We start from the raw sequence: 23,442 nt of genomic DNA, 5'->3' as shown, positions 1-23,442 counted from the left end.
GATGTATTAGTCCGTTCTTGCATTGCTATAAAGAAATGCCTGAGCCGGGCACGGTGGCTCAAGCCTGTAATCCCAGCACTTTGGGAGGCCGAGGCGGGTGGATCACGAGGTCGAGAGATCGAGACCATCTTGGTCAACATGGTGAAACCCCGTCTCTACTAAAAATACAAAAAACTAGCTGGGCGTGGTGGCGCGTGCCTGTAATCCCAGCTACTCAGGAGGCTGAGGCAGGAGAACTGCCTGAACCCAGGATGCGGAGGTTGTGGTGAGCCGAGATCGCGCCATTGCACTCCAGCCTGGGTAACAAGAGCGAAACTCCGTCTCAAAAAAAAAAAAAAAGAAAAAAAGAAAAAGAAATGCCTGAGACTGGGTAATTTATAAAGAAAAGAGGTTTAACTGGCTCATGGTTCTGTAGGCTGCATAGGAAGCACATACTGGCATCTGCTTGGCTTCTGGGGAGGCCTCAGGAAACTTACAATCATGGTGGAAGGCAAAGGGAGAGCAATCACCTCACATGGCTGGCACAGGAAGAAGAGTGGAAGGTGCTGCGCCCTCGTAAACAGCCAGATCTCACTATCACCATGACACCAGCAAGGGAGGTGGTGCTAAACCGTGAGAAACCACTCCATGATCCAATCACCTCCCACCAGGCCCCACCTCCAGCACTGGAGATTGCATTTCAACATGAGACTTGGATGGGGACAAATATCCAAACTATAATCAGAATGTTCTGGTCAGCCCTGAGGAAAGGGCCATCTAGTTAAGCAAAGCACAGAGGCATGAAAGTGGGTTGTCAGCCGAGAGTCCCCCTCATTCCTTTCCTAGCCTTAGCCTCTTGCCTCTCAGTGCCTCCGTTTCCACCTCCACGTCTCACCTGCAGCCAGGACAGCTAAGCGCTTATGCCTCCTCCGTCTCCACTGCTCTCCATGCAGCCTCAAGCCCTGTCCTGGGACCCTCTCCTTTGCCTCCCTGCTGGGGAGCAGGCTGGCTTTTCAGCAGTTTCATCTTTTAAACCTTTTTTTCTTGTACAGAAGTTTACATTTTTGATGTCTATTGATCAGTCGAACTTTATGCGATGTGCTTTTTATATCTTACCTACGAAATCCTTCTCCATGCCAAAGTCAGACTTTCTTTTCTTACAATAAAAATAAAATACATAAACTATCACAAAATAGAAAATTTGAAAAGCTTGTAGTTTCTTATACTCGTTTTTGTTTTTTATACTTGGACTTTCGTCCATCTGGAGGTTTCTGTATTTGTAGTTAAAGTGACTCCCTTTTTTATGTCTCGTCCTCTGCATCAGTGCTTTCTGGGTCCTCTCCGAAGGCTGAGGAGTATTCACTGACGGTCTGATCGCCATCTGCCTTGCAGTGCTTTGCCTCCTGTGAGCGTCGCCAGGCGAGGGCAGCCAGTGTTTGTCTGGCGGGTTTCTCTGTGTCTCAGGCACTGTTTGTGACATTGGTGATTTTGCATTCATGTTGTGGACCCTGGCCCCAAAGGGCTTGGTTGAAGTTTCTGTGGAGAGATCATTCAGTTTGTGAAACCCCAACATTGCTTGTTGAGTATGTGTTGAGCCTGGCACTGGAAATGCCCTCAGGTCTGTGAATACTGCCGGGTAGGGGATCCAGGGACACCCTAATGATGCCTCTGCTAAGAGCTCACAGCCCCATGGTGTTCTATAGGAGATGAGAGGGCCTGATAAAGGGTGTTTGCCTGTTTTCACCTTACAGAAACAAGAGTTCCATCCAAGGAATCGGGGTGCTTTGAATTTCTCCCACTCCCGCCTACTCATTTTAGATCAAGAGAAAGCAAAAATATTCTTCCAACAATGTGTGTTTTCTACAGTTCACATAAGAAAAAGAAAAAAATAGTAAACCAATGTATAGGACTCTCCTGGTGGCCAGGTGCGGCAGCTCACGCTTGTAATCCCAGCACTTTGGGAGGCCAAGGTGGGTGGATCACGAGGTCAAGAGATCGAGACCATCCTGGTCAACATGGTGAAACGCTGTCTCTACTAAAAATACAAAACATTAGCTGGGCATGGTGGTGCATGCCTGTAATCCCAGCTACTCAGGAGGCTGAGGCAGGAGAATTGCCTGAACCCAGGAGGCGGAGGTTGCGGTGAGCCGAGATTGCTCCATTGCACTCCAGCCTGGGTAACTAGAGTGAAACTCCGTCTCAAAAAAAAAAAAAGACTCTCCTGGTAGGCGGTCACAAGAGTCTTGGAGCACATGTCCAAGGTGACTGTCCCAAATACCTGTGGGAAACTGCGTCTTCACAGAGACTGTTGTCCATACGCCTTCTTGTGTGTGCCTCTGCCGTCCCGCCACCAAATGCTTTGCTGGCATCTTTCCAAGCAGAGAAGCGACGCTAGAAGATGAGCATAGGATGACTTCCAAGTCAGCCCTTGAGTCTTTCTGCCAAGTAGCACCTGCCAGGGCACCCTTCCTCCCAGCCTCAGCCTGCCTGCCTTTCGTCGAGGGCCATGGCATCATTTAGGAACTGAAAAGTGTCATTGACAGTTGGCGGTTTTTACATGTTTATTTCTGCCTAAAGATTTTGCTTTCACTTTCACTTTTTTCACTGCATATTAAAATTTTTCTTTTTTTACCCTGTCTTTGTGTTTTTTTTTTCCTTAGGCCGGAAGCTGAGAGGAAAGGCCTTTTATTTTGTCAACGGCAAAGTGTTTTGTGAAGAAGACTTCCTGGTGAGTGTGTCACTCAAGCCTCCCCTTGTATGTCCTGGCCAATGTCAGAGGGCAGGGGCCTGGGGGTACCTGGGCCAGCGTGTAGAGGAGCTGTGCTGCTGGAAAGAAGGGTCTGCCTTTCCTTCTGTAGATGCATGGGGGTGGCCGTGTTCCTGAGCCAATGCAAGCAACACAGCCCTGTGCTTTGAAGGAACTGTGGGGTTACTTGGCCTGTCCTCTTGCTGCTTTCTGCAGTTCTGCCTCTTCCACCACCCTGGACTCCTCCTCTTAAACCTCTGGACTGGGACCCGGGCTCTCTTCTTCTCACCCTGCTCTCTATGGGAATCTAGCTTCTCCCATGGACTGGAAGTCCATCCATGTGCTCCCAGACCTGAGCTCTCATCCTGCTGCATGTCTGAGGCCAGCTGCTGGCATCCCACTGGCCCCTGGACTTGTCCCCTGGGCTGTCTCCCAGCCCCTCAAATACCAGCCCCTCGCCACACTTGTGTGAAGCAGAAAATCTTACCATGCCTTGCGTCCTGATCTCTGAGAACTGCATCCTGGGTTTGTCCTCAGCCCCACCTCCTTGAATACAGCCAGGCGTGGAGCCCTGTGCTCCCATGTCTTCCACAGTTCTGCCTCCGTTCACACCTCCAGCATGGCTCAGCCAGGCTAGCTTAACGGGCTCCACACACCCACCTCAGGAGGCTTCACAGGGCATAAATCTGGCCTGCGTGGTCCCAGCATCTGGAGGGTACAAAGCACACTTAAGAAACCCTCCAATGGCCGGGCGTGGTGGCTCAAGCCTGTAATCCCAGCACTTTGGGAGGCCGAGGCGGGTGGATCACGAGGTCAAGAGATCGAGACCATCCAGGTCAACATGGTGAAACCCCGTCTCTACTAAAAATACAAAAAAAATAGCTGGGCATGGTGGCGCGTGCCTGTAATCCCAGCTACTCAGGAGGCTGAGGCAGGAGAATTGCCTGAACCCAGGAGGCGGAGGTTGCGGTGAGCCAAGATCGCGCCATTGCACTCCAGCCTGGGTAACAAGAGCGAAACTCCATCTAAAAAAAAAAAAAAAAAAAAAAAAAAGAAACCCTCCAAGGTCTGGAGCCCCGGCCGCCCACGCCCAAAGCCTCGTGCCGTCGTACCTTTGCTTGGGCCATTTCCCGCTTGCAACGTCTTGGCCCTTTATTTGCCCTGATCCCCCCAACAGCCTTCCTGTCCCTCCTGCTCCCACAATGGAGGAGCTCCTCGGTGCTGCCACCACGCCCAGGGCCTGCCCTGGCAGGGCTGCTAGCCCTGAGCAGCGTGTCTGTTTATAAGTGTCCTTCATTGACTGAAAGCTCCCAGGGTGTCAAGAACGTGCATCTTCACCTTCACACCTGCAGGTGCTAACACAGTGCCATGCACAGAGTGGGTGCTTGGTAGATGGTGGTTGAACTGACCCTGTCATGTCAGGGATGAGGAACGTAAGATGCAGAAATGGGCTCAGGGCCAGCTTCTCCCTGCCTTCCCTTGAAGAAAAGCTCTATTTGGTCTTCACTGAAAACTTGATTCATTTTGACTCCTGTTGGCCAGAAACAGACAAGCAAACCCAAGCAGGCTTAAGTAAAAAGGAGATTGTTCCAGCAGCGCCTCAGGAGTCATTTTATCTGCAGTGTTTGGCCCTGCGTCTCAGTACCAAGAAGTCCTGTGTGATGGCCAGAAGTTGGCAGGACCACAGAGTTTACATTCGCTCAGTTTCACATCTGACGGGCAAGAGTGCGTCCCTCCTTCAGAATCCTCCACAGACATCTCCTGGAGTCTCATTGGCTCTTACTGGGCCACATGCCCACCCCTGGAAAAACTGTCAGTGCTGGAGGAATGTAAGGCTCTGATGGGCCAGGTCTGTCGATGCCCTGCCTGGGCCCGGCATGGAGCCAGCCCGCATGAGTGATGGGAGCCACATGGTATGGGGCTGGAGGCTGGATCCCAAGTGAAAACTAAAGAATTATTACCCCCAGAATGGGGCATAGGTGCCAGACAACAGAAACCTCCATCTCATGGTGCAGAGTTGCAGAAAGTTTCCCTTTTTTGTTTTTCCCACCTTTTTTTCATTAGGGTTCCCCCATTTAGGTTGTGTTTGTAATACCCAAACTTCTAGTCTAGTGTATAGGATCATCTAGTATGTTTTTTGAAGAGAGTACCTCTTGTCTTTCAAGACTTTGTGTGAGTGTGCGCGCGTGTGCGTGTGCGTGTGCGTGTGCATGTGCGTGCGTGTGTGTGTGTGTTTAGGTAAGATAAGGTAAAATAGATATTTATCAAGTTTCTGGGAAGCTAACTATAAAAGACATTAGCTTTTTAACCAGAACCAGAGTTGAATGTGATTCCTTTCCTTACCCTTTGTTGGCTGTGTGACCTTGAAAAGGTCACTTAACTTCTCTGAGCTGCCCTCTGCTTCTATTTGAGGATTCTGGATAATCATATAGACCTTGCAAAACTGTCGTAAGCATCAGTGGAGGTTTGAGAATGCATCAGAATCCCCTGAAAGGCTTGTGAAAAGGCAGATTGCCAGAACCCACCCCGAGTTTCCGAATCAGTAGGTCTGGAGTAGAGCCCAAGGATTTGCATTTTTTACAGTTTTCAAGTGATGCCAGGGAACTGCTCTTTGAGAACCACCGAGATGGGATTAAAGCATATCTATATACAGTTCCTTACATACAGCCTGGCATGCTGTGGGTGCCCAGACACAGTCATTGTTAGAGTGAGTGGTACTAGTATTTGTGATGGCTTTTGTGGCAGAGAATATTCTATGACTCAGCCCACAGCTGTGTTGTACTTGGGGAATGACAGAATTCTGCACAGAGTGACACATCTTTCTGAGAAATTCCTTATAATCCTCTTGGCTGGTCGAGAAGTGGCTGATTCATCTTCCCAGTCTGGGTTTAACTTTCTTTTCTCTTTCTTCTGCAGTACTCTGGTTTCCAGCAGTCGGCTGACAGGTGTTTTCTTTGTGGACATCTGATCATGGACATGGTGAGTAGGTCAGCCAAAGAAGAGAAGAGCATCTCGGGTAGAGCAGGAGGCATTTAGAGAAAAAAGAAATTAATATTTGAGGACAGTGTTTCTTATCTTGATTTGCAGTTATGGCTGGTTTTATTAAAAGAAGTCCTGGCCGGGTGCAGTGGCTCACGCCTGTAATCCCAGCACTTTGGGAGGCTAAGGTGGGCAGATCACGAGGTCAGGAGTTTGAGACCAGCCTGGCCATTACGGTGAAACCTGTCTCTACTAATACAAAGTTAGCTGGCTGTGGTGGTGCATGCCTGTAGTCCCAGCTACTCAGGAGGTTGAGGCAGAAGAATCGCTTGAACCTGGGAGGTAGAGGTGGCAGTGAGCCGAGATCCCACTGCACTCCAGCCTGGGCAACAGAGCGAGACTCTGTCTCATTTAAAAAGAAAGAAAGAAAGAAAGAAAGGTCTTATGAAGCGCAGCTTGCTTGATCGAATAGAACCCAAGTTTTTGGCTTTTATTGGAATTGACATCTTTAACCATCTAGAGCACAGGATGTCATGTTTCCGATAATGCTTTCTCCTCCTCTGGGTTGTTTGGCTCACACTGGCCTCCCTCTGTCTTCTCTGTGATCCTCTGGCATCCCAGGTGAGATGCCAAGTATGGTCTGTTTTTACTGCAGAAACTTCAGCTACCTTGGAGTCAAACGCAGAAAGCCAGAGGAGCAAAGTTGTTTTTCTCCCTGTGTTCTGCCCAGCTCACACCGTTACTAAGATGAGTTTTTGGGGCTTGTCATTTAGTTCTGAGACAGCGGAGCCAGGACCACGTTTCATACGTTCCATTCCTTGCTCAGCCACTGGCTGTCTGAGGTTATCTTGGGCTTCAGGTCTTCAGTGGGGACAGTTTTTCCCTAGAGGGTTAGGTTGTGAAGTTAATGAATACAAGATCAAACTGTTCACCTTTGGAAACCAGACTTTAAGAAATTATTTAATATATTGATCAGAGGAAATGATTATATAACATACTTTCGGTTGGAAAGAATCAAATCCCTCTCTAAGCTGACTCATTAATTTCATTCTAGAGAAGAGAATTTTTAATCATGAGTATTTTTAATTTTACCTTTTTATTGAGAAATAACTCATAGAATAAAGGATACAATTCGGAAGTGTAAAAGATACAAATCTTGGCCAGGCATGGTGGCTCGCGCCTGTAATCCCAGCACTTTGGGAGGCTGAGGTGGGCGGATCACCTGAGGTCAGGAGTTCGAGACCAGCCTGACCAATATGGTGAAACCCCATTTAAAAATAAAAATAAAATAAAATAGAAATAAAAAAGATACAAATCTTAACTGAATGTGTTTTCACACGTGCGTATTCTCCTGTAACCACCACCCAAATCAAGATGTAGAACACTTCCCAAACTCCAGAAAGTTCCTTCTTGTCTCTTCCCACTCAAGACTGTACTCCCACAAAGGCAACCGCTATTCCAGCTTCTATTGCCAGAAATCATTTTGCTGGTTTTAGAACTTCATAAGAATAGAAACATATAGTATAGACTCTTTTAGGTGTTACTTACATATATGTTTTTGAGATTCATCCATGCCGTTACGTGTACTGGTAGTTCATTGATTTTTATTGCTAAGTGGAATTCCATTGTATGGATATAGCACAACTTACTTCTCCCTTCTCGTGTTGATGGGGATTTGCTTGTTTCTAGTTTATTGCTATTTATGCATGAAGCTGCTGTGAACACTTTTGTACATGTCTTTGATGGACATAAACACTCATTTCTGCTGGTCATATGCTAACATTTATAAAACATCAGTGACCCAGAGCCCTCCCTATTCATGATAAATATCTGCTATCACCCAGACTTTGACAGACCTCATTAGAGGTCTTAGCCCTATTACAGCCATGACCTCATTGGTAGCCAAGACCTTCCTGGGAAACACGGCCTTTTCCCCATGCTCACAGCAGAAGGTAGGCAGAAGCTACATATGCTTACCCCTCCTACTCAGGTATCTTCTAGACTCTGTAGGGCTCTATTTCTTCAGCAGAATTTCCCCTTGGTTTTAATGTCCTTCTGACAAACCTACTACATATGAAGTCAACATGGTCCAAATTCATGAGTATGATAATACGCTGTTGTTGTTTTTTTTTGAGATGGAGTTTCACACTTGTTACCCAGGCTGGCGCGATCTCGGCTCACCGCAACCTCCGCCTCCTGGGTTCAGGCAATTCTCCTGCCTCAGCCTCCTGAGTAGCTGGGATTACAGGCACGCGCCACCATGCCCAGCTAATTTTTTGTATTTTTTTTAGTAGAGACAGGGTTTCACCATGTTGACCAGGATGGTCTCGATCTCTTGACCTCGTGATCCACCCGCCTCGGCCTCCCAAAGTGCTGGGATTACAGGCGTGAGCCACCGCGCCCAGCTATACCCTGATCTTAGTTCTGGTAATCCTAAGACTTCTTTGGATAACCCAGCGTATGTCATTTATCTATGACAAACCACCCCAAGACTTAGCAGTTTGAAACAATAGTGATTTCTTATTTATCATGCTGTGGGTGAGGAATTAGGTCAGGGTACTGCAGGGCGATTCTTCTGCTCTGTGTGGCATTGGCAAGGGTCTCCTACTTAACTCTGTTCGGCTGGTAGCACAGTGAACTGGAACATCCAGAATGACCTCTCACCCTCTAGTTCCCTCTCCCTGTAGCCTCTAATCATTCAGTAGTCTAGTTCAGACTTGCTTAGGGCAAGAGATAGGAAGCGGAAGCTGCCAGTCTTCTTAAGCCGTTAACTCAGAAATCTCAGAACATTTTTTCTTCTGCTTTCTGTTAATTAAAGAAAGTCACAAAGCCAGTTCTGATTCAAGGAGAGAGAGAAATAGTCTCCATCTCTTGATGTGAGATCTCTACCATACGGGATAGTATGAAATTGAACCTTCAGTCTTTCAGATCTTCTCTAGGACTGGAAAACTTTTAGTGAATGTCTAGACAGAACCTCAGCTGTCTAACCGTTTGTGTAAATTGTCTCTCTGTATCCCCTTTTGTTGATGGAGGGGTACATTCTGGGCTTCCAGGTTAGAACCAGGCATAGTCTCACATAAAAAAGTATTACAGCTAGTCACAATGCAGCAAAGTGGCATCTTTTTCCAGTCTTACTTCAGGCACAATGTGGATTAAATTAATTTAAGGATCTCTGTCTGCCAAGAGAGTGTTAATCTTGGGGGATATGCATTCCAAGGTCCAAATTGCCAAACGGGTTTGGAAGCCCAGCCAGTTGTTCTTCCTGTTTTGCCTTACTGCAGATTGAGAGGGGCCTCAAAGGTTAGTGAAACCCAAGAGGGAATGAGGAAGCTGGAAAGCTGAGCTTTCAGAGGAAAGCTGGAATAGCACGACCCCCTCCTCTTGCCTTCTTGGCTGGAGCTTGTGCGATGTGATGTGGAGTTATCTGCCTGAGGCTTCCAGGGGAAGGAGCTAGAACACAGCATATCTTTCCCCCGGGTCTCACAGTATACCGACAAGGCTTCCTAAATCCCTAAATCCCCTTTCTTCAGCCTGTTTGAAGGCTTTCCGTGTGGCTCCCGCTGCTGGATGCCGATGACCGTTCTGTACATTCTTTGCAGACGCATGTTTTTGTGTGACCTTACTCATGTTGATTCTGTAGTTCAGTTGTTTGCGCCAAGTTTCATGGCATAGGTAATTGCAGAAATGCATCTCCTATTAAGTCAGCAAAGATACTTTCAACTGCAAATTATAGAAAACAAAACCAAACTCAATTCAAGTTAAACCAGTGATCCTCCAACTTTAACATATATATCAGAATCACCCTGTTAAAATACCAACTGCTGGGCCTTACCCTCCAAGTTTCTGATCCAAGAAATCTGGGGTGGGGTCCACGAATGTGCATTATTAACAAGTTCCCAGGTGATGCTAATGCTGAAGGCCCAGGGGCCACACATCGAGGACAACTGACTTAATAGGAGTATTTTATCTCACCTAAAAAGAGGCTTGGAGGTACGCGGTTCCATGATGAGTTAATTCAGTTACTTACGGACCTCTTCAAGGGTGTTCTTTCCGTCTCTTCTCTTTCCTGCTCTCCATGTCTTGGGTCTGTCCTGGTTTCACGTTGGCTCTGGCAGTTCCAGGTATCTCATCGAGATTCAGATCAAATGACACTAAGAGGAAGAAGGTTTGTGGGGCTTTCCCTCCATTGTGTTTAAAAACAACAACAGAGAACCTTTACTTATTACACTTGAATCTGAGGTCATCGGGTTGAGTCAGAACTTCTAGATTATCATGCGCCAGAGTCAAAGCTGCATGGAAGGGACGCCCAGGAGGCAGCACCGAAGGAGTTAGCACTGAAGGAGTTTCTTTTGAGCTCTGCCATTTCCACGTGGAATTTCTTTTCATTTTTCCAAGTATTTGCTGCTTCCCAAATCTGGAAGGATGGATCCTTCTGTGGTCTTGCTTTGTAGCATTTCCCACTTCTCCATGGCGGGTTCTGGCCCTGGGATTGGCCCAGCCCTCCCTTAGCATCTCTTTCTAGGAAAGAACTATGCACGAGTGTCCTGCTCTGAGTGAAGGTTGGCAAGAAGCCCTCTTTCCCTCCCAGCTCAGAGACCTTGTGAGCGGCTGCAGGAACAGGGTCCCTGTGTGGTCTCTTCCTGTGTATTCATCTACACAGATTTGTCTGTCCCACCCCCATCACCTCTTGTTCTTCTCCTAGGTGAAACTCGGGGGTAAGTGTACTTGATGCTGTGTGACTGCTCATCTCATCCTTAGGCCTGATGTGTTTCTCTCCCCTTCCACCATCCTTCCCTATAATCCCCACTGAGTCTTGGCCTCTCCTCCAGATCCTACAGGCCCTGGGGAAGTCCTACCACCCCGGCTGTTTCCGCTGTGTCATCTGTAATGAGTGTTTGGATGGAGTGCCCTTCACCGTCGACTCGGAGAACAAGATCTACTGTGTCCGAGATTACCACAAGTAAGAAGAGGCGGGAGCAGACAGGACCCGCTCATGCAGGCCAGGCTGATCTCAGCAGAGTGAGGGATGGAAACTGACAGAACCGTGTTTGCCAGCCACCCTGAGATCACAGTCCAGCAAAGGCTTAGTGGTCTTGAGGGGCGCAGCGGGGACCTTGGGAGGTTGGTCGATGCCAGTGATGACAGGAACGGGTTAAAGAATCATGTGTAGTGAAAAAAAAAAAAAAAAACAGAGCACTTCAAACGATACTTATAATCCTATTCCTGGCTAGACCTCGGGAGGAATCCATCAAGCCCTGTGGCGTCAGCGGGACCTAACTTCACGAGGCCCCCACGCAGTGCTGGTCTCCCCCACACGTGGCTCGCCTGGGCCTGTGCTAGGCAGGGTGAGGGGTGTAAACAGACAGTGCTGTCCCCAGAAGAATGAGAGGCAGCCAGTGTCCTCGTTGTAGCCAGGGAGCACTCCTAAAGCAGTACTAAGGCATATTCCACAAAGTGAGCCGGGTTCCAGTCATTTATGAGGGCAGAGAGTGTTGGGCAGGAGGCGTGGAGGAAGGCTCCGTGTGGGCTCCAGGTGCGATCTTACTCTGGGCTTTGCTCCCAGAAGCAGCACCATGTGCATTTTACTGCCGCTTTGCTTTTCTCTGCAGGGTGCTGGCCCCCAAGTGTGCAGCCTGCGGGCTTCCCATCCTTCCACCTGAGGTAAGATGCCTTTCCAGACATGCTCCCAGGGGCATCTAAGACCTGAATATCTCCTGGGATCATTTACAAGATCCGTGTCCTGTCCTTACGTCTTTTAAGGTATCCTTTTAAAAATCTCAACTCTGGCCTGGGTGCGGTGGCTCACGCCTGTAATCCCAGCACTTTAGGAGGCCCAGGCAGGAACATTTCTTGATGCCTAGCGTTTAGGACCAGCCTAGGCAACATAGCAAGATCTCATCTCTACAAAAAAATTGTTAAAAATTAGACAAGTGTGGTGGCATGTGCCTGTCGTCCTAGCTCCTTGGGCCCAAGACTATGACGCTGCATTGAGCTATGATGGTGCTACTACATTCCAGCCTGATAACAGAGCAAGACCTTGTCTCAAAAAATACAAACCAACAAACAAAACTGTACCTCACCTCTGAGATAAGTGGTATCCTCACCCTTCCTTGTTGCCTGGCTTCCCCAGCCCAGTACCCTCCTCGTGCTGGTTTTTCCCCATAATCAGGTCAAACACCCTTACTTGATACTAATTCTTAGATTAGCAGATGAGCAGAGAGGCTTGTCTTTTATTCATTTTTAAAAATAAATGTCCATGTAAGTCTTTCTTTCATTGTTGACTCTGACATTCCAGAAGGAAGGGCTTCTGTCCCTCCCACTTCCCCTCTCGTCGGCTTAAATGTATTCTTCTTCTGACAAGCACTGCTGATTTACAGTATCCTCCCAGGGCCGCCTACCTACTAACCCCAGACCCTCTTCCTTCCCCGCGCTGCGGTACATCAAGTCCGACAGGCCCCTTCACAGGCCTCTCCTGCATGTTCTTGCTTTTCTTTGGTCCCAGGGTTCAGACGAGACCATCCGTGTAGTGTCCATGGACAGAGACTACCACGTGGAGTGTTACCACTGTGAGGTAGGTGCCTCCCCACCCAGCCCCAGAGCCCATTGTAGACATCCAAAAGAAAAGCATTCTGCATTGACTGGGGCAGGAGGTGGTCAACAAGATTCTAGCAAGGGTCAGCCCTCTAGAGTTGCTGTAGGAAGTGGGGTGAAGCCTGGTTCTTGGAGTAGGTAGGAGATGACGGAAATGCTCAAGGTCGAAAGGTCTTTCTTCTGCATGTTCAGAACTATCAAGTCCTGCAGCTGTTGGAGCTGCTCTCCCTGAAGCTGCAGAACTAGGAGGGTCGTGGAAAGCATGGGTTTCAGGTCCTGTCTGGAGGCCACATTGTCAGGCAGGTGTGCGATATGGGGAAGAGACTCGCTCCCCTCCAGCCTGCAGGCTGTTCTGTCTGCCAGAATTCCCTCTCAGTGGAACCCTGGAAATCATGAAGCCCCCCCTTGGAAACAGGCATGACAGCTGAGTGGTGTGAAGGTGGGTGGGGTCCGCCTGCCCCTTCCTGCCCTGTGTCCCAACCCAGGATGAAGGAGCACTAGTACCCCATGACTGTCAGGAAAGCTAGGGGTCACCCCTCACCAGCCCTTGTGAAGGGTGACCATGGAACTTCAGCCACAATTAAGTGAATTCACCTGTGGAAGGATATTAGGTTCGTTTGGTGACTTTGTGGGTAGAGAGAACGGGGGTGTCCCTCATATAAACTGGTCCTACTGCCAACACTGAAGAAATGGGTGGGAATCATTGCTGCTGGGACCTCAGGTGCCCCAGGTCACCACTGCAGGAGAAAAAGGTGAGGACATTTGCTCAACAGGTCTCTCCACATTTTCTAGACCAGTGCTGTCCAAAACAAATATAAGGGGCCGGGCACGATGGCTTATGCCTGTAATCCCAGCACTTTGAGAGGCCAAGGCTGGCAGATCGCTTGAGGTCAGGAGTTCAAGACCAGCCTGGCCAACGTGGTGAAACCCCATCTCTAGTAAAAATACAAAAATTAGCCAGGCATGGTGGCACATATGTAATCCCAGCTACTCAGGAGACTGAGGCAGGAGAATTGCTTGAACCCGGGAGGGAGAGGTTGCAGTGAGCCAAGATCACACCACTGCACTCTAGCCTCGGTGACAGAGGGAGACTCCGTCTCAAAAAAACAACAAAAAAATTCCAAATGTTATCTTTTGAACATGTAATCAGCATTAAAAAGTTACCCATGAGATTTTTTTTTTTTTTGTAATTCCACAATTTATTTATTCTTCTAAAAAAAATGAGACACATGGGCCGGGCGCGGTGGCTCAAGCCTGTAATCCCAGCACTTTGGGAGGCCGAGGTGGGTGGATCACGAGGTCAAGAGACCGAGACCATCCTGGTCAACATGGTGAAACCCCGTCTCTACTAAAAATACAAAAAATTAGCTGGGCATGGTGGCTCGTGCCTGTAATCCCAGCTACTCAGGAGGCTGAGGCAGGAGAATTGCCTGAACCCAGGAGGCGGAGTTTGCGGTGAGCCGAGATCGCGCCATTGCACTCCAGCCTGGGTAACAAGAGCGAAACTCCGTCTCAAAAAAAAAAAAAAAAAAAAATGAGACACATGTACAGAACCCGCAGGTTTGTTACAGAAGGATATGTGTGCCATGGTGGTTTGCTACATCTGTTGTCCCATCCTCTAAGTCCCCTCCCCTCATTCCCCACCCCCCCGCACAGGCCCTGGTGCGTGTTATTCCCCTCTCTGTGTTCGTGTGTTCTCACTTACGAGAGAGAACGTACAGTGTTGAGTTTCCTGTTCCTGTGTGTGTGTGCTGAGGATGCCGGCTTCCGGCTTCATCCACGTCCCTGCAAGGGACACGATCTCATTCCTTTTCCCCATGGGATGTCTTCACATCCTCTTTTTGTCGTAAGTCTTAGGAATCTGGTGTGCATTTACACTGACAGCACGTCTTCAGTGGTTCACAGCAAGTGCTGCGTGGCTGTGTCTCCTGTGTCGGACAGGCCTCCACTGGGCGGGAGCTGCCTGTGCAGAAACACACAGCACCCTCTGCTGACTTTGGAGACTGTGGCCTTCATGGCAGTCTTGCAGTCTGTTTTGTCTTGCTTCCCCTGGACATCTCTGCCTCTCCCCAGGACTGTGGTCTGGAGCTCAATGATGAAGATGGCCATCGCTGTTACCCGCTGGAGGATCACCTGTTCTGTCACTCCTGCCACGTGAAGAGGCTGGAGAAGCGAACCTCGTCCACAGCCCTCCACCAGCTCCACTTCTAGCCAGAGCCTCTTACGGGCGTCGCGGCAGGGCATGAGGAGCCAGGGTTGCTGCTGCTGCTTCCGCTGGCCCCTGGGGTGGAAGTGGGGTAGGGAAAGAGGAGGGGCGGGAGGGAGAGCTCCTGTATGTGTGGGGTGCCTTTCCTTTAACCAGGGAGGTGAACACCACCTGCCTGCTACGTGTGTTTTCCAAGTGCTTTTCTCTGTTGCCACATTTTCCTCAGGTTACTCAGGAAAACGCTCCAGATGTGCGTAGTGTAGGACGTTAAGGTTACATCACTGCAACAAGGGAATCCTGTCCCTGCTGGGAACATTTCATGCTTCAGAGGGAGAGGTTTTTGTTGAGCTTGTTTCACAATATCCCCTTGAAGGGACAGCTCAGCTGCCAATACATTCAACCCTTTCTCTTCCTTCAGGAAAATACCTATACCCAAGTGCCCCTCCCCCCATATATACCGTGACATAATATCAGGCTTGTTTTCACCCAAGAGCTTCGGTTCTTCTGCAGAATGGCGGCAAACTTCATTGCATTAAGGCAAGAAGGAAGCTCGAATATGTGCTTTGTGAAGAATTTGCTTAGAAAACCAGAGGCAAGATTTGAAATAAGTGAGGCAGGGTTTCCTCCTTAGACACCGACAGCATTCCCTGTGCCCCTGCAACCCCTTACTCTCCTAAAGGCAGCTGAGGCCCCAACAGAAATTTGCCCTGTGTGAGTAAAACATGCTTTGGGAGAAGAACTTGGTGCAGGCACCAGGATTTTTTGTTTTTGTTTTTGTTTTTGCCCACCTGTTGGCGCTGTTTTTCTCTAGCGCTCTCAAGAGTCGGTGACTTAGAGCCACTTCTGCAAGGCAAGTCTCAGGAACGCGTGCAGGTACATCACTTGCACCTGTTGGTAGCTTATTTAATGACGGGCTTTTGGGAGGAGCTGCCCGCATGCTGAGAGACAGCTCCATACAGACAAGGAGAGTTTTTGTGTGTGCGAGATCTCTAAGCCAGCGTGGGAGGGAGCGCCTCGGGATAAGTTATTACATTCATTTCGTTGGTTTCTCTCCTGCCCAATTCTTGGCACAGGCATTATGTCTGAAGAAACCAGTATAAGGTACACTGCTTTTGTCTAATTTTTTTTTAGTTGTTTCCTTTCACTTTCAGTCTTCCACACGCAAAAAAATACCTCACAGATAGAGCTTCACCAACTCACAGATTCAGGAGGAATTTGGCTTTCACACGGGACTCAGATACCTTCTTTGGTGTGTTGGAAATCACTGGCTTCACACAGGCCAAACTCCAGCTGGTCAGGGCAGTGTGATCGTAACTAAGGGTCAGCAGGAAATAGATCAGATTCAGCACTTTTACCTGATGCATTTCAGCATCCTGGCTCCCTAGGGTGGCAGGAGCTGAGGGAGGGCCACATACTGGCAAGATTTCAAGATCACCCTCTGCACTGAAGAGGTAAAATTTGCACTGCAAGTCACATTCCTGAGGCCAGAGGTCAATACTCCATGGTATTTAGATTAGAAGAAGCTGCATAAGAAAGGCAGCCCATTTTACCACTGCCAGCCAGGCCTGGGACACAGGAGGTGCCATGTGTACCCTGCCTCCTCACCTCACACCCAGAGCAAGAGGACTGGGTGCTGGGCTGCAGAGGGCGGTCAGTGGAGCCGCTAGCACGTGTGAACTCAGGCTTTTCACTGGGCCCGGCTCCACTTCCAAGGCATGTTTTGACTCATTTGGTAATCATTGCCTGTAAGAAGCACAGAATTGGTGCCATGGATGATCTTTTCCATTTTGATGAAATTCATTCTGTTGGAATTCTTTGGCCAGATGCCACTTCAGCCAGGGTGTGCGCCTTTATTGGTTCTTTTTCACAGGCTGAGCCTCCTGAAAACCCAAGAATGCTGGGGCTGGGGAATTGAACCCTGAGCGGGGACCCTCTCTTCCCATTAAGTCATCCAGCTCAGTGTGGGCATGGCAGGGGGGTAAATGAAGCCAGCCAATGTGTTAACCTGTCTCTGTCAACCTAAGAACGTTGACCTTACTGACATACCTTCACTGCATGTTCAAGACATACAGAGTAAAGAAAATTGCAATTGAACTACCACCAGACATAGCTGGGATTTGTTTGCAAATTGATTAACTAGTTTAAAAATCTGTGATTACATTATTTAGCGAAAATTTTAAAGTGGTCTAGATTGAGGTGATTCAGATAGGTTTGCAGATATACCATTTTATATTGTTGAGAAAGAACAATAAGGGAATTTCCAGATGTCCTAGAAATCCTAGCAACAGATTTCTCTCGTTGTCAGGTTCCCTGGAAGGTGCCAGGTAGGAATCTCCAGTAAGTTGTCTCCCCCGCCCCCACTTCAGGGCCTTGCACAAAAGTCATGAAGAGATGTTTACCTGCCCGGTATTTTAAATGCTCTGTAAATTATTAGCCAAACAGAACTGTAATGGGATTTTATTTATGGGTGCCTAGAAAGAAAACACAAGGACTTGGTAGGCCAGGAAGAAAAGGTTTTAAAATTTAGAATGAACAGCCCTTCTGGGTTTTCTGTTTGACAATTCTTGGACTATAGGTAAAACAAGGAGGATTGTGGCCTGATTTCAGATCCCAAAGCCAGCCTCCGTCTTGCGCCTTGGCCTCATTGTGCCTTTTAGGTTTTTTTTACCCACTGTGTCCTGTTTTGCTTTTTTTTTTTTTTTTTTTTTTTCTTTTCCCCTACCCCTGTCTTGGAACATTCAGAAGCTGCCTGGCTGGTTTGAGAAGAGACAGTAACCCAGTTAGATCTGCAGTACAAGGACCCTGTCTCTCACTGATGTTATTCCCCCATCTGCCGTCTTGGTTCATCTCCCCCCAGAAGGACATTGAGTCCTAACCGGCCATCGGCTGCTCATGGCAGCAGGATGGCACTTCCCATTTCTCTGTGGTTAGTGCTCGAGTGAAAACCTCTGTCAGCGGAGTCCTCTGAGGTTCTGCTGTTGAGTCCTGGGTGACTGATGGAATGATTGAGGAATTCTGATCACCCTCAAATGCCGTCATCACCTTGTTTCCATGGGCTTGAGTCACACAAAACGAGGAACAGAAATGTTAGGGCTTGAGAGAATGTTTAGAATTCACACTCCTTTGCAGTCCTTTCCAGGCTGCCACTATGTGCCGTGTCCCTTGCATGTGAAAGGTGAGCTATGATGGCTGCTGGGACCCTTGCAAAGATCATGTGTGAGAATTGAGCACAAGACTACAAACTATTACTGCTTAATGCACTTCTTAAAACTCTGCCAGGAAACCAATTTTTTTTTTTTTTTTTAGACAGGGTCTCACTCTGTTGCCCAGGCTGGAGTACAGTGGTGTGATCTCAGCTCACTGCAGCCTCCACCTACTGGGTTCAAGTGATCCTCCCACCTCAGCCTCCCAAGTAGCTGGGACCAGAGCTGCATATGACCACAACTGGTAAGTTTTGTATTTTTAATAGAGATGGAGTTTCACTGTGTTGCCCAGGCTGGTCTCTAACTCCTGGGCTCAAGTGATCTGCCTGCTTCCGCCTCCCAAAGTGTGGGGATTACGGCCGTTGGCCACTGCACCTGTCACAGTTGTTTTTGTACTCCTTTATGCCAAGAATCAGTCCTAATTTCTTATTTACTGTTGGAAGTAACTTTTAAAAGCAACAGAAAAAGCTGGGTGCGGTGGCTCTTGCCTGTAATCTCAGCACTTTGGGAGGCCAAGGAGGGCAGATCACTTGAGGTCAGGAGTTAGAGACCAACCTGACCAACATGGTGAAGCCCCATCTCTACTAAAAATACAAAATTAGCCAGGCATGGTGGTGCACGCCTGTAATCCCGGCTACTTGGGAGGCTGAGGCAGAAGAACTTGGAAGGCAGAGGTTGCAGTGAGCGGATATCATGCCATTGCACTCCGGCCAGGGCAACGGAGTGAAACGCCATCTCAAAAAAAAAGTAAAATATATTAGCTATCTTTTATTCTGAGCCAAAACTTGACAGATGTGGGAAATGTCCATATAGTGTATGAAAATTTCATTGTACAAGGAAATTATTTTCCTCTGTGTCTTCTTTTACTATAAAATGATTCTGAATTTTACTGTTACTATAAAATTATTCAAAGTATTTTGACAATAAAACTGCATCAATTTGTTGACTATTAAAGTACTCCTTGAACATTGTATTTCCTGGGTCTTTTGTGTGTGTGAAGTTGGCAAACAATGCTTTTTACTACCTGGACTCTGTCTTCTTTAGACCTCTGGATTCCTAAAAGAACTATATGGGTATCAAACCTGCGAAGGGTATGAGATTTTACCCCACCTGCAAGCTAATAAAGTGGGCACGCCATGGGTTCATGGATCCTGGCAGAAGTTATGAGACTCATAGGTGGAGACCAAGGACACTTTATTATAGCAATAGCAGTGGCCAGATGATCAGCACTTGCCCCGGTTCCCTGAGCCCCAATTCCTGCAGTGCCCCATGAAGAGGGCCCTGCATGCTCAGTGGACTGTGTTACAAGAGGAACCCCCATACTTAGGGAGCCCTGGTATTTGATAATGGGCAGTAAGCCTGCCTGACCTTTGCTCCAGAGACAGACACTGTCTCTAACATCCAAGGCTGTTCACTATATAAACATCCTTGAAAAAATAATCTGGAACCTGGCAATTGGTGCCTATTCTTACCAGGTATATACACACACGAGATGCCTTGGAGAATCATATCCCAATAATCAGCAGTTTCTTTTACTGGACCTTTAAGATTGAGACTTGTAAGGTCCTGATATAGTGACTTGTAAGATCACTTCGTCTATTTTGTGAATGTTACGGATTTTTCTTCTCAGGTTATGGCCAAAGAATTCTCAAGGTGAGTGATCCCTCAGGTTTGAGACAGCCACATGCAGGAAGACAGGACTTGTAGAGTGATGGGGCCAAGTGTGTGGTTAGAATCCTTAGGGTGGGGAAAGAGTTTGTTTTCGGCTCTGGATTGGTCCTTGTGGCTACCAGGTCTGACGTGCCAAGGACTCGGGAAAGCTGGGAGTGGCACCTTATACCAGAATAAAAAAATTTTTTTTTCAAGTGATGAGAGAATGATTAGTCTGATTTTACCAATATGAGCTGCTATTTGCTTAAGACCTTGATGGTACAAGGAGTGAAGGTGCAATCAGGGTAAAAGATGGTCTGGGGTTATGGTGTGCTGGTAAACCAGCCCTATGGGGCAAAAAATTATAAAGCCTTGGCATGGAGTGTTTGCTGATACCTGTGATACAAATATTCCCAACCCATGGCCACTTTCCAGCTGCCCACAAGGGATCCCAGCACTAGGGGTTGGGAGGAGATGGCATAGTTGTAAGAGCCTTGGGCATGGGTCATGTGGGACTGGGCAGTGGGGTATCTGATCTGGTTCTAAGTGCCATGATGAAGCAGTAGCAGCTGTAGTAGCTGATATTTCCCATGTGCTCATCACATAGCAGATGTTATTCCAAGTACTGTATGTTCTTTATCATCCCTCATTTGTTAAGAAAGCTGAGACACAGAAGGGTGAAGTAAACAGTACTCAATACAGCCAGGATTCCATACCAGCCCATCTCATTCCAAGGGCACTCTCTTGACCACTTTACTACTATGGTTGCTGGGAGGCAGTAACTTGTCTGTCAGTATACTTCATCAAAACGACATAGTCAAAAAACCACAGGAGGATATGAGGAGAAGCTCACTGCTGCTCTGTTGAAGTCTGTATTGGTTTCCTATGGCCACTGTAACAAATTTCCGCAACCTCAGTGGCTTAAAACACCACAAATATATCGTTCTGTCATCCTGGACACACGCCAAAATCAAGGTTGTCAGCAGAAGCACATTGCTTCCAGAGGCACTATAGGGGACTGCCCATTCCTTACCCCTTTTTCGCTTCTAGAGGCTGCCCATTTTCCTTGGCTTGTGGCTGCATCATTCTGGCTACTTCCATTGTCACACCTCCTCTCTGACCCTTCCTGCCTCCTTATAAGGATGCTTGTGATTATGCCCATCTAGATAATCCAGAATAATCTCCCATGTTGTGATTCTTAATCACATCTGCAAAGCCCCTTTTACCTTGCAGAATAAGATATTCACAGGTTTTGGTGATGAGGACAGGGACATCTGTGAAGAGGAGTGAAGCAGGAGATAAGGTCTGGAGGCAGGGAACCTAAGGCCAATTCAGGCTGACTTCCTAGAACTAAGTCAAAAGGAAAACTCGATCTTTCCATGCTCAAATAACAAAAGGATCAGAGGCTACTTCTTTTGCAACTCTTCCCACCTTCCTGCCCCTTTTCTGCATGGCAGGTGAAAATTGAAAGTACCTCTGATTGATCCCCTCCCACAACCAATCAGACTGGTCCTGGGCCAAGTCTTCATTTACATAGGGGTATAACTTTGTAACCTCACTTCAGCTCTGATTGCTTGCTTTCTGCAATCAGTCAGATGTTTGCATGGGGTGGTGTAACTTTGTAACTTCAGTTCAGTCTCTAATTGGTCCCTCCCACAACCAATCAGACTGATCTTGGACCCCTACTTCATTAGGTAGGTTGTACACTGAGTAACCAGTGGGAAACCTCTAGAGGATATTTAAACTCCAGAAAATTCTGTAACTGGGCTCTTGAGCTGCTTGGGCTGCTCCCACATTGCGGAGTGTACTTTGGTTTTTCAATCTCTGCTTTTGCTGCCTCATTCTTTCCTTGCTTTTTGTGCGTTTTGTCCATTTGTTCAAGATGCCAAGACCTGGAGACCCTCCACCGCTAACAGGAGGACCATCAGTCAGCTTACTACAGACCCCAACACACTTTTTTTGAGAGGAAATGAAAGAATATTCCTAGGTTATTTGGTGTCTTTTCTTCAAGAATCCCTGAAAGTGGGGTTGGCATTTTTCCTTGGATTGAAAACAGAAATGCTTCCTATGCTAACATGATTGAGACCTTGTACTCCAGGTGTAACAAAAATTCGGTCATACCCTGTGGGTTTTGGTCAGAGAGATCTGGTTAGTTGTTCCCAGGTAGGCAACGGCCCTACATATGTGACACTTTTGGAAGAATCCCTGGCTACGGATACGTCCAGGTGTGTAAGACAGCCTCAGGGACTGCCACATTTGGTTACACACATGTCCCTCAAACTAGTCCTAGCCCTCAAGGACAGGTGGTTCTGGGCCCTGTGTTGCCCATGAGACCTAATCCACAGCAGGCCTGTGTTGGAGTGAAAGTGAGGGGACACGCAATTTGAAAACTCGGTGGGAAGCCAGACTCCATGACAGGCAAAGTGAATCGCCCCCGTCTTTTAGGGAAATACTCGAGGTTTGTTTCATGCCATGAAGATTAAGGACACATATATGGGTGGGTTAAGGAGCAGAAAGTTTAATAGGAATTAAAAAAAGAGAACAGCTCCCCCATGCAGAGGGAGGAAGGCTCCAAATGGATCTCCCCATTCCCAACGGGAGGCAGTCTGGAGTTTGAGGAGGCAGTGTTTGATTTACATAGGGCCCAGAGGATTGGTCTGACCAGGTGTTCCACTTACATAGCCCTTGAAGAAACTGGCTGTCCACCTTGATCTTTTATTATGCAGATGGAGTTTTTCACCTGGCTGGTGCCATGACACCTGCACACCTGGCAACAAACAGAAAGGAGGAGAAATCTTCCCTATCGGATGTACCTGGCTTCCAGGTGCAGCCTCCGGCGTATATGTACGCAAGCTTCTAGCTTGCTTATTTATGCTTGCAGCTTGACTTTTCAGGCTGCATTCTGTTAGAAAAAAATGGTTTGGGGGCTGCTTTTTATTACAAGAAAAGCCCTACCAAGAACTCTACCCTCACCATGTGCCTAAACAATCTCTTCATATTAAAAGGTCTATGAGTGGGAGCTGGCCCTAGAAGTAGGTTGTAGAGATCATTTAGATGTGCCAACAGCTTCATCCGCAGCTCGGACTCCCTCCATGGGAAGGTCTCATCTGCCAACAAGCTTCATCCGCAGCTCGGACTCTCTGCATGGGAAGGCCTCATCTGCCAACAGCTTCATCCGCAGCTCGGACTCCCTCCATGGGAAGGTCTCATCTGCCAACAAGCTTCATCCGCAGCTCGGACTCTCTGCATGGGAAGGCCTCATCTGCCAACAGCTTCATCCGCAGCTCGGACTCCCTCCATGGGAAGGTCTCATCTGCCAACAAGCTTCATCCGCAGCTCGGACTCTCTGCATGGGAAGGCCTCATCTGCCAACAAGCTTCATCTGCAGCTCGGACTCCCTCCATGGGAAGGTCTCATCTGCCAACAAGCTTCATCCGCAGCTCGGACTCCCTCCATGGGAAGGTCTCATCTGCCAACAGCTTCATCTGCAGCTTGGACTCCCTCCATGGGAAGGCCTCTGGTAGATTTTGTAAAAATTTATATTTATGTAACAATTATACTATAGGAAGAACTTGGCTAAAGATATGAATTTATATTACCCATCATTGGCTTGTTCCTTATCCTGAACATTGGTTTCCTTAGAATCTGAGTTTGGCTTGTTTGGCCTTTAAAAACCCCAGAAGAATGCTTGTTTCTGCCAGATTATTTTCTGGTTTTCAGTCTCTTTGAACGTCACAAAGGCCTTGGTTTATGGTTCCCAATTGGTGAAGAAATGTCAAACTTTGCCTCTCTTAGTTCCTTCTACATGACTATAGGTGGTGGCTGCTCAGAAGGAAGCATTTTTTCCCTAAAGCCTACGAGACCGGCCGCAACTTAAAACGTTTTTATTAAAGGAGAGGAAATGACCAAGAGCCCAGAGCTGGTGAGTAAAAGCATCATCAGGACAAGAAATGGGGTCTTGTTGTTCCTGATTAGTACGGGTGAGGGGTAAGTAGTATATGGGACTGCCATCCATGCCCAGACAGGGAATTGTCCTTGAACCCACTGATGTGGTGTCTTCTGGGATAAAGGGAGCCCACGGGGCAGGA

The 23,442-nt window shown here is 47.8% G+C and overlaps 1 protein-coding gene across 1 annotated transcript in view; it reads left to right on the top strand.

Annotated features, from left to right (window-relative positions):
- Window positions 1-18,677, top strand: part of LIMD1 (LIM domain containing 1) — an 86,795-nt gene extending 68,118 nt beyond the window's left edge. Inside the window, exons 3-8 of the mRNA XM_010336993.3 lie at window positions 2,640-2,707; window positions 5,642-5,704; window positions 10,534-10,664; window positions 11,314-11,365; window positions 12,207-12,275; window positions 14,369-18,677. Coding sequence (XP_010335295.1) covers window positions 2,640-2,707; window positions 5,642-5,704; window positions 10,534-10,664; window positions 11,314-11,365; window positions 12,207-12,275; window positions 14,369-14,506 — 521 coding nt within the window. The 3' untranslated portion in view covers window positions 14,507-18,677. The remainder of the gene's footprint in view (window positions 1-2,639; window positions 2,708-5,641; window positions 5,705-10,533; window positions 10,665-11,313; window positions 11,366-12,206; window positions 12,276-14,368) is intronic.
- Window positions 18,678-23,442: the final 4,765 nt, after the last annotated feature.

The sequence above is a fragment of the Saimiri boliviensis genome, chromosome 8, assembly GCF_048565385.1.
Source record: "Saimiri boliviensis isolate mSaiBol1 chromosome 8, mSaiBol1.pri, whole genome shotgun sequence".
In the NCBI taxonomy this organism is placed as follows: domain Eukaryota; kingdom Metazoa; phylum Chordata; class Mammalia; order Primates; family Cebidae; genus Saimiri; species Saimiri boliviensis.
The sequence above is the reverse complement of the archived record's forward strand: the minus strand, read 5'-3'. Positions and strand labels throughout refer to the sequence as shown.